The sequence below is a fragment of the Endocarpon pusillum genome, assembly GCF_000464535.1.
Source record: "Endocarpon pusillum Z07020 unplaced genomic scaffold scaffold3676, whole genome shotgun sequence".
In the NCBI taxonomy this organism is placed as follows: domain Eukaryota; kingdom Fungi; phylum Ascomycota; class Eurotiomycetes; order Verrucariales; family Verrucariaceae; genus Endocarpon; species Endocarpon pusillum.
The window spans coordinates 170,016-180,948 of record NW_006916348.1 but is presented as its reverse complement, the minus strand read 5'-3'; the positions used below and the strand labels follow the sequence as shown (position 1 = coordinate 180,948).

Genomic DNA, 10,933 nt, shown 5'->3' with positions numbered 1-10,933 from the left:
TTTTGTTGCACCATGAATGCTGGCAGTAAGAAGTGCACTTATTGTCAAAGCAAGAAGCACGACTGTGTTCCGGTGAGTTTTCATGTGCTTCCTGGATGCGTATGCTATGCGTTTTTTATGCGTAACGCCTGCATTTTTTGCTACACGGCGTAACCTATGCTAATAGCATGCGTAGTCCCCGGTTGCGCTGGCGCGACCGATTGAGAATCTCCGCAATCTCGCTCGCCCCGCGCAAAGACGGTTTCAAATCGTCTTAAAAATGCCTCGACTCTTGCAGCGTCCTCGCTGCCCAACCTCCATGCCTCCTCCGCCAAGCGTGCGCGGCCTCTTGCCCCGGGCTCCGGCCCTGATCTTTCTGGAATTGAAGTCATCGTCATTGCTGTAGGATAGTATACGCTTCGAGCTATATGAGTTTATGGTGAGGAAATCAGTTATAGTTTGGCCAGCTGCAGTTATGTTCTCTTTGCTTCTTTGCTTCATATTCTCGACCGCTTCTTTCTTGAGTAAGGTCTGTTTTTTGGTAATCTCTGCGAAGTCTTCCCTCAAAGCCTCTTGCAATAACACCTCTTTGACTTCTAAATCATCAACAACGGAATTCAGCTTATTCTTGATTGTCTTAATGCAGTTCATGCTTTTCGAATCTTGTAGCATTGCCGTAAACTCTTCCGCAAAGTGTAGAAAGTCTAGTATAAGTCTGGCACTTGTTGGACGCCTGTGTACAGCCAAATGCCGGATGTTGACGACAGCCCATAAAGTCGTGCTCCAATCCTTTCCAATGACTTGGTTTATGGCTTGATGAGGAATCTCGTTCCAGTGGTCTGAAACGACACGCACCCAGACATGCAGCTCGATCGATCCTGGCTCCGTCCACCGTCGGGCCTCCATAAGCTGGGGGAGCCATCTTTTGCCAAAATCCTGACAGCAATCCTCAAGAGTGGATTGCAAAATAGTCAGAATCAGATGTTGAGTGTTGAATGGTAGGAAGATAGGATAGTCTTCGGAGGTGGAGGAGCTGTAATGTGTCAGTGCACTTACAATGGGCCCGAAGTAAATGCAGGAGACATACTCTTGATTGCCTGGTCTGTCGCAGGGATTTTCTTCGGAGTGTCTGTCTTTCGAGTCGACTTGGTTGGATTGCACCTGCTCTGACTTTCCCCGTGTATTCGCCTGATTTCGTATGGCTCGCGGTTTTTTCTTCTTTACCTTCTTCTCATTTCTTTTCGGCATTTTCTGGACATAAGGATCTGGCTCAAGGGCAACGCATTTATGCAAAGTCAAGTACGCGTAACAGTCCGCCGAGCTGGCTGCAGAACTATTTAACTAGTCTCAAAGCGTCCATTTATCTCCAACTTATTTTTCAATCAATGCTATCCTCGTGCACCTCGCCCTTCACGTGACTGGCGGTGTCCATCAGCTTCTCCCAGCTTTCTCCCCATGTAAAGATATCGATAAGTGTCATAAGACATTATTAACTTGATAGGACAAACATTCTCCCACTCTTACGAAACTCAGGTGAATGCTAAGCTGGAAGCGCTGCGCAAAATTGATCGGATAAGTAGCGATTGTATCACTACAATTCAGCCCACCACAACTTGCGCTGTTACGGTTTGAAGTGGGGGAATTCAAAGTAGTAAGCCTAATAACGCCGTTGATACTAAAGTCTTAAAGTGGAAAACACTGGCTGTAACGTCCCCCCCTGCGTGACGGAAAGTACTATCAAGTTGAAAATAGTGTGTCATTATTCTTTAGATATTTCTCCCCTGGAAAATTAGTATGCAGTCAAAAAAATACAACGCTCTTGGTTATGCTGTCGGTCGTCCCTTTCAAAGCATCCGAAACTGCATTAGCTTTACACCCCTGATGCACCTCGACAATCTCAATAGTTCCATAACGAAAAAAGGTAGCCCTAAACTTTGAAGACGCTTGGCCCATGAAAGTATAGACTCCAGATTATTCCTTCTAACTTAGTGACTCAAGCCATACCGCACGCCACGTCACGATTAAACCCGCTCGAGAGGTCCAGCCAGAAAAGAACGCCCCAAGTTTGCCTCTATCGTACATATAGGTCCCGCATGTTTCAGCTTTAAACTCTAGAGCTGCGATGGAAACCGGCATCGAGGATATAGAGGGCTTAGTCTGCGATCTGAACATTGCTGACGACGCACCTCAAGATTGTGGACAGGAACCCCTCCGCTCAACATGCAGCCATCCAGTCTCCCTTCAGAACGCCATCCACATGCTTATTCAATCTACCAAAACTATTACCTCACAAGCCCAATCTGTCAAATCACTAGCTGATGATGCGAATTCCTCCGGTAACCTGCCTATCACGGAGGTATGCTCGCTCCGTGAGGGAATCAAAAAGCTTAGAAACATCACTTTCAATCTTCAAACCACTATCGATGCGCTTAATGAAGCGACGGAACGCTCTGTTATCATACGTCTCAGGTCGCTTGGAAGCCAGAGCGCAACCATTGTTTACAAAATCTTATCACATTTCGACAAACAGATTAAAGACATTGTCCGGCAAGTTCTCAATAATACCAGCGATCGGGAGGTGTTGTGGAAGGTGGCTGAGGAGTGCTATAACCAAGTCACTAGCCCTTCTGGAAACCTCAACGCCGATGACTACTTTGTTCCACTCGAAGAAGCCTGTCCGGAATGGCCATATGACCCCGATTTTGAGAGCGAAGAATACTACGAGCATGAGAATCGCCTTGACGTGGACGAAGATTACGCTGCAGCTTTTCAAGAACAAACGGAGCACAGATCCGAGGCCCGCAGGAGGGACAGGCAGAGTTGGCCTGAATTTTGGATCAGGGTGTTGAACAATTCACCTGCTGGGCCAACACTGTTCTACCCACCAGCAAGCTTTGATACCCAATCTTTGAACTTCGATGCTGTCCCACAGTACTTGTTTCGGACATTCGATGAGGCCAGCTCAGGGAGAAATGACGAGAGCGTAATAGCATCTCTAGCGAGCATTACTGGTTCACATGAAAGCAGCCGAACCGATATCCTGACATTGGAAAGGCATAAAGCAGCAGGGTTGCTACATATGCATCTGAACAAATCGTGCTTTACCGGAGAGGCGTCTGATAACCTTATGTCCTGGACAAGCTCCCTACTCTTCGCTATACAGTACGCGTTTTGGAGGCTCAGGTTCGGCCCATGCCGCCGGTCTGACATCAAGATTTGCGCGGTTGACACTAAGAACTTTCCACAAGGACAATTCGCCCAAGATATCTGGTTACTCAAAGCGTATCATGCAACTGCCAGACGGTTGGGCGATCCAATGCGACGTTTTTTTGACTTTCGTCTCGAGAATGAAGATTTTTATAATGGCGAATACCTTTCTCAAGGAGCAGTGAACCATACAGATCGATCCTGTGTAGTCTCTCTGGAGCACTTAATACAGGCCGGACTCTTTGAACTATATCCCGAGTTTAGGGACGCCAGTGGTAGTGAGAAATGGACTAGACGAGTATTGGAACTGCGTCAGAACTGGTCAGCGGAGCAAGGAACGACTGATCGGGAGATTCAGCTTGCGCTCGGAGTGGGGAGCAGCTGCTTCACTCGATTCGAGCCATCCGATATAGCTTCAATCCTCCTGACTTTCAAAAATCGCAAATGCCCAAGGCTAAACCCTACAAGTGAGTGGCCACTTTCGTACTTTTCATCTGACATCGATTCTACCAGCAGCGCCTAACCTACCCAAAACAATCTAGACCAGTTCAACAAACAGCGGCCAAAATGGGCAGACAAGCCAGACGAAGTCCGTCGATACTGGATTGCTACTGAAGCAGTCAACTCCTACAACAGACTTCCCCACGCATGGATCAATTACAAGACGCTACGAGAGATCTTTGATTGAAGTTTCTATCGCTCAAGCTCCTCAGTTAATATGAGCGATTCCAGAGAGCATTGGGCTCTGCAAGGCAAGCATTGTATAGTGTCCCGCAGTAAATTAAGTGAGGATGGAAGTAACAAAGATACGGATTGCGCCCTTTGATGGTGTTGTCCAATTGTTCAGTGATAGGGATCTTGAGGCACCGGCAGCCGAATAAAGGTTTAAGTGACGGTAGCGTATCGTTCTTCCTTGTCCACCAGAAAACGAAATGTCGTTCTACCCAATCATTTTGCTGAAGACCTTTCTGCTGCTCGACGAGGCTGAGCGACGCTTCCAAAGGGTCGTTGAACCTTTAGGGACCCAGTCGTCAACAGTACCACTTTCTGGAGTTAGCACACAATTGCCAAGAGTCGCACGAATTTACTTCGTCAGTTGGGACATTCTATAAATACAAAGGGCCTAGAAAAGGGAACTCTCTTCAGGGTCCGGAAATAGGCTCTTCACGACGGCTGTAAAAAGCGCCCACCAATGAGATGTCGAGTGAGGACCGATGTCTGCGCTGACGACCCAAACGTTGGTTACTACTTCCCACCTAATTGGCTATCAGGAAACCGGTCAAGAAGTATTTGAAACTATTCCTCTTCTAATAATAACTAGTGCTAAATCGTCGTTCTTTCACCATCTGTTTTCTATCCAAACGAGCCATAATCAACAATATTCGACCCGTACAACTCCGAAGAGAGGTGATATCGAACGTAATGCTAACATGAGTCCAATCATAATTTTGTAGTAATTCAGCTGTACCAATCCGGATTGGGTTTGTTAACGTGTAGTGAATTTTGTGTGAATGATCAGTTCATCACAAGATTCTATTTGCACCCTATACCGCACGCCTTAACCACTCGGCCACAGTGACGTTGTTGCCTGAGGGAGGATATTCAATAATATTTTCAATATTCTACAGAGTCGTCTGCAACACCAGTCACTTCGAATCATGTCCCTCGGAAGTGAGTGGTACATTGCGATTTGGATGGTTTAGAAATCAAAATGGAGGCAATTATGCCAAGTCTTCATGTCCCGATACGTCGCCGTCGGCCTCGACTCACCTTCCCAGATCGAAGAGCCAGCACCGATCGTAATTTGGGATCATCGCGTTCTTTATCTGGATGGTGTACTCGAACGTGCCTGAAAAGCGACACGTTAGAAACAACTCTTAATTGGTGAATAAGGCATAGTAGGAAGCCGAACCTTTGAAGATTGTCCGGCCGGGGATACTTATGTTGCTGATCCGCACAGAAAGGACACACATAGCCAGGCGAGTCGTGAACTAGGCTATGTCTGATCTTCTCGTTTTTTCTTTTAAAGCCTTTTCCACAGATGCTCCGTGGGCATGACTTGACGGGACAGTAGTGCGGTCGACTTGAAGAATGTACATTTGCGTGTGAATTTAGCAGATACTGTGTCTGAAACAGGGGAGCAGTGCAACCTCAATAAGTACATTTGAAGGCTGTTGTTGCGATAGCTCTATTGGTGAAATTTAGCGACTGAGAAGTGGTACTGCTTTCAGGGCTTGCGTTCTCTTTCGATGTAGGGTATGACGACGTGGGGATTGGATCAGGCACGGATGCTGGTGGTGATATTGTACCAAACGAAACCTCCTTGGGATTATCTCGCCAAAAGCTCGGATGACTTGGATAGGGGGTGTCTGCAATCGGTGTGCCTATAATTTGGCCGAGAGTGGTTTGGAGAGAAGGGAGGCTTTGAATGCCATTGGGTGATTGGCTTGACATCGATTGAGGTGGTGATTTTTGTATGGCTGGTAGGGTGCTATCTGGATCTGTCTCTGCCGCAAATATGGCAAACCTGGCCAGCGCAGGAGATTTAGTGATGGATTCATCCTCAATTTCACTCCTGCCTTCTGGGAATGTCGGCACGAACTTCAATGGTGAATGGGGATATAACGATTTCAAGGAAGCTTCTGGGTTGTGAAGCGCATTCAAGCTTGTATGCGATGCTGCGCCATTATCCAAGCTATGCTTCTTTATAGTCCCATTCATTGCTCCATGCATGGCTATGCTGGCCGAGACAATATAAACATCATGGAGGACGGCCTGTGCTTTGCTCGTAAGCGCAGTAGCCTGTGAATCATCGCGATAGTTGTCCTTGGTACCGCCATCGTCGTCTTCACCATCACCATCTCCACTTATATCCCTCTCTGTTTCGTCCTCAACCTCCGACTGAGAGGCAGAATTCAATGCGTGTTGAGCTACTTCTCGCGCTATATCTGGACGATTTGGGTCTAGATAGTGGATCAGTACCGCGTCACCCTGAGACGGACGAGTCCGACCCTTTCTTCTCCTTTTCCTCTTCAGTTTCTTCTTGACTGGAACGTGAGCAGATTCAGTATAGCCCTCTTGGTTGTTCGTTCTCGTGTCTGGCTCTGGCGACGACGATCCTGACGATGACACATATACCGGGAAGTAGGGCGGCGGACTATTTTCAGGTTCGTAATTGATCTGCGTTGGCACCAGGCCGGGAGACGAGGGCTTCACGTCTTCGTCGGGGTCGTAATAGTCCTCTTGGAATTTCATGAAGCCGGTAGCCTCCTCACTGACCTGCAAGATGGCGCAGAGCCGAGAATATGAATGGTGTGGGTGTGGAACGCAGGGCTAGAGAGAGAGCATAAAAGAGGGAGATCAGCACACCGTGAAGAAAGCGCTTTGAAGCTCGGACACAGGCTGGGTGCAATTGAGGATAGTAGCAAACTCGCTTGGTGAGGGAAACGCGTAAGAAGATCGAGTGGGTAGTGGTAGCTTGTAGGGAAGATGTTCTCCTGTCACTCCCGTGTTGGTCAGAGACGATTCCTGGTAATGCCGCTGTGGTACCGCCGCACTAGAACAACTAGTAAACAACTTCCAATAATTATAGAGCCGTCTATCTCTGGATAGTGTGACCAGGGGAGGATGGTTCGGTTGGATTAGTAGGCAATGATGAAGGAAGGCATCAGACTGGGACATGTCGACCAGGCTCGGAAGAGAGAGGGAATAAGGAAGACTGGGCATTGATCCAGCCTACCATCATCCTTCTTTGTGCCGCCGACAGCCTTGACTGGCCGGAAGAGATGATAGATAGTTTGAGGGAAAGTTATGTGGCGGATGAGGCTTGGATCTTGCGGCTCCGATTGCCAGTTGAATCATGGTCAATGCATGGAGAGCTTGAAATGACCAAGGCAGTTCCCTGGAGTCTCCCCAGGTTAGTCACCAGTCTTGTGTTGGGTGAAAGCGAGGATTCGGCCAGCGAGGATAGGAGTGATCAGTCCCCGTTCTTTATACGACCGCTCTCTCCGAAGAACAACGCTATCTGGGGTATCTATGAGATCGTCCCTCTTAGTTCTTGTTTTCGAGAAAAGAAATGGGACTCAATTCATGCTGTAGGTGAGGGGCTTATAGGTACCTTTTCACAGCCATGTCATCGCGATTCAAGGCTCCTAGTCCACGAGGCAAAGGAAATTTTTCAACGCTACAATCTCTAGAGCATTGAGCTTCTTTACCAATACCGTTTATATGAAGACGAAAATTTTCGACGGAAATTTGGATTAGATACCATGTTGAATTGTCTCGGTATTCATGCAGACAACTAGATACATAGACAAGAGCATTGAGGGTTTTTAAACAAGCTGTAAATGGCGCCTAAAATACATTACCACTAAGATCCAGTTTTTCAGTAAATCAACCTCGTTTTGGGTCAGATCAGTCATTGCGCTCCTTCAATCCGTCTACAACTGTAAAGCTGCTCTCCACATCCTCTATCGTCGATGAACCCTCTGCCTTATCTGCATTTGCCGGGTTTATTTGCTCATGTGATTGAGATGCTTTTGGAGAAGCTGAGATCACCATTTCGGAAAGAAGAGCTTCGATGTGACCAGTAATTCCCGCACTAGCTCCAAACCAAGTAGGTAGCGGAATATCTTTCAGCTGTTCGGCATCAAAGTGAATCCCCAGCTTAGAAAGAAAGTCCATATCCTCCCATTTGACGAAGCGACGAGACCGTTTGGCTTGAGATGCGCTGAAGTCGAAATCAATACCATTCTCCTCAACGGTGAAGATATGGTAAAGAGATTTATATTTCCGACCGTGAGGAGAAATGGATCCTGTTTCATCGATCCAGACGGTGGCTGGATCGTGTTGCAGGTAAGATAAGACAACGCTCAAGAACTGTCGACTAGACCCGGTACGACCACGTTTCCAGTCCGATTCGATTTCCTCCTCCTTGCCGGCAAAACTTCGGATCATTTCAAAAAGATATTCCTTTGTGTCATCTTTGGCCCTCTGTAGGTTGGCGTAAAGGGTTTCCTCTTGATCCGAAATGCGTGACAAAAACAGCTTTTGAAGATCAGACGTCAGCTGATGGATCGTCAAGGGGAAACGAAGATGCTTCGCCCAAAAGATTTTGCTGAGATCGTCATCGCAGATGTAGTATTTGCTTTGTTCTCGGTCAACTTGCACCCTCCGAATCAGCAGTAGCAAAGCGAAGTACAGCAGCAGCTGATCAGGTAACGCTTAATCCGTAGCTTACGTTTCAAGAATCGCGAGAACCTTCCGTCCTCCCACGCCATATCAAGCATTTGGGGAAATACGGAGCAGTTATATTCTATGAATTACATTAAATATCGTTTGAGGTCAGGAAAGTTGGTGCTAAAGACAAAACAAATGGAAAAAGACTATTTTACAAAGCGCACACTGAGAAATCTAGAAATAATCTTCCTGTTCTAGATCTTTCCTTAAGGTACCTATATGAAGCCCAAAACAAATTCTCATCTTATTTCAATCCTTGGGTGCCGAGATTACTTCCTTCTGTGTTGCTATTAGCATTAATGATGATAGTTAAAAGGGGGGATGTCTAGCAATTTGATTCCACTATTACTGACAGTGAGCGGGGCAGCATTTGAAAGTCGGTTGATCGATTCAGTAACTGTTAATAAATACTCTTTAAGCGAAAGGTGTGTTTCTTTAAGTAGTAGCCTAATGCCTGGAAGAAAGCTGCTTTGGAAACTGTCAACCAACTTGATAAAGATTATTAATCATCTGGTGTAACTACTCCTTATGATTTGAAAATCATGCATTAGTATCAGAGGGTTCGCCTGCATAAAATTGCTAGAGTAACTAAGCATCTGATCCTTCAAGGTTTTACTAGTTTATTATAAGTAAGCAAATATTATTAGAGTTATATTATTTAGAGCTAACTCCTTTAGCAGGCGTATATTCTGTACTAAGATTATAGCATAGACTTTAAATGCCTTTAATACGTAATATTTTCTTCTTAGAATCTCTAATAAGTTAATTATGTCTTATAATAATATTAAAGCTAAGGATAATTATTTAATTAGCTTAGGCTATGCCTAAAATGTCTCTAGAGTATTGCTGACAGCTTTATCTGTAGTCTCTAAATCTATAAGCAAATACTCTAATATTAGTAATTCTTATAAAGCAGCCTTTATAAGCTCTTAAATATTTAATAATAATAGGTTTGTATATTATTACTCCTGAACTACTAACTTAATTAAGCTAAAAGAGTAGCATTAATTCTGAGCTTTAATATTATTCAAGGCAGGTAAGGCAAGCAAGGTAAGCATTCTAATAAAGTCCTTTTAAGAAGAGGTTAAGATTAAAGATTATAATAAACTATTAAATAACCTAGATTTGCTTAGAAGAAGTAGAGTAATTACTATTATTACTAGAAGTAACGCTAGAATAAGATTACATCTACAAAGCTAACAGATATAAAGAATTAATATTATAGTAGCGAAGACTATAATAATTATCACAGAGGAAGCTTTATATAAGTAAAAGACTTAGGAATTAATGCTTAGCCTTTTATGTCTTTAGTTAAAGGCTTAAATAATATATATATTAATGCAAAATATAATAATATATTAGATAATAGTAAAGATAAAAAAGAGAACTATTAATATATTAATTAAAGAATAATGTAACTTATTTATAATTTAGAGATAATAATTTTTATTTTAGTAGAGGTTATACTGATTAACAAGTGTAATAAAATAAGAAACTAATTACACAGAGACTAGGATTATTACTATTAAAGGTCTGTAGACAGGCCACATATGCAGAGATCAGGCTATGCCCTATAAATTAAGAACCTTACTATTATCAGTAGAAGCAGCATGAGATAAAATAATCCTACCTCGTAAAAAGTGCAGGAGATTAAGAACAACTTAAACAAGATGTCGAAGCTTAGAGGCTTTTTCAGAGTAAACATTGCTGTTGCACTCGCGAGACCTACCGCTCGAACGAATAATGAATAAGTGGGCCACGTGCTAGAAGCCGAGAGGACTCGGAAAACTGAGGAAGCATATTAAATTGCTAAAATGACAAGGACTGCGGAGAGAAGTTGCTTTGTTTCAGAGCACTCCGCTTGCATGATGGCTGATGATAGAGTAAGGTAGAAAAAGGCAAACAGTGGCAAGGCAACTAATAAATCACAAAGAAGTGCTTTGGAGAAGAATGTTTTCAAAAAATTCAAACCCTGCTTTCAACGCACGCCGTGCTCATCTTGTTAGGATGCCTTATACGCCCATTTCGGGCTTGACCTTCAGAGCATCCTGACTTAGTGGTTATGCAAACATAGACTGAAAAAAGAGGATCCACAATTTATGACATTAATAAGTCTCGCTTGACTCTCTGGCGCACTCTATATCTCTCTCTAGCGAGCTCTGTGCCTTCTTGTAGCGCGCTCTGCGTCCTTCTATAGCGAAATAGGGTGACTGCTTTAAAAGATCGCTTAAACATCTACTATGTAGACTAGAATTGCTCAAATTAGTAGTCTATAATTAAACTTTGCTGCTATACAGAGTCGTACATTAAAAGTCTTCAATATATGTTAACTAGGATAATTAAAAGCTAGCCCTTCTTGTACTAGCTAACTATTAGTCAGACGTAAGAGTATAAGGATGATCAGGGGCGAATAGTTAAAGCTTGGCTAACATAGGCTTATAAGCCACGTCAAATAACTTAAAGAGGGTCCAAGTTATCTCTATTTTAAGAGGGTTATAACAACAGCTCT

At 44.2% G+C, this 10,933-nt stretch overlaps 4 protein-coding genes across 4 annotated transcripts; 1 reads left to right on the top strand and 3 right to left on the bottom strand.

Annotated features, from left to right (window-relative positions):
- Positions 1-243: 243 nt before the first annotated feature.
- On the bottom strand, positions 244-1,227 carry EPUS_05337 (uncharacterized protein; the record flags this gene model as incomplete). Its single annotated transcript, XM_007804916.1, has 2 exons — positions 244-1,012; positions 1,067-1,227. 2 exons carry the CDS (start codon positions 1,225-1,227, stop codon positions 244-246), a joined length of 930 nt encoding a protein of 309 aa, XP_007803107.1.
- Positions 1,228-2,101: 874 nt separating this feature from the next.
- On the top strand, positions 2,102-3,874 carry EPUS_05336 (uncharacterized protein; the record flags this gene model as incomplete). The annotated part of the gene is made up of 2 exons (XM_007804915.1): positions 2,102-3,653; positions 3,729-3,874. The coding sequence occupies 2 exons, from the start codon at positions 2,102-2,104 to the stop codon at positions 3,872-3,874; spliced, it is 1,698 nt and encodes a 565-aa protein (XP_007803106.1).
- Positions 3,875-5,337: 1,463 nt separating this feature from the next.
- EPUS_05335 (uncharacterized protein) lies at positions 5,338-6,441 on the bottom strand (the record flags this gene model as incomplete). The annotated part of the gene is made up of 1 exon (XM_007804914.1): positions 5,338-6,441. One exon carries the CDS (start codon positions 6,439-6,441, stop codon positions 5,338-5,340), a length of 1,104 nt encoding a protein of 367 aa, XP_007803105.1.
- Positions 6,442-7,599: 1,158 nt separating this feature from the next.
- On the bottom strand, positions 7,600-8,465 carry EPUS_05334 (uncharacterized protein; the record flags this gene model as incomplete). The annotated part of the gene is made up of 2 exons (XM_007804913.1): positions 7,600-8,348; positions 8,426-8,465. 2 exons carry the CDS (start codon positions 8,463-8,465, stop codon positions 7,600-7,602), a joined length of 789 nt encoding a protein of 262 aa, XP_007803104.1.
- Positions 8,466-10,933: the final 2,468 nt, after the last annotated feature.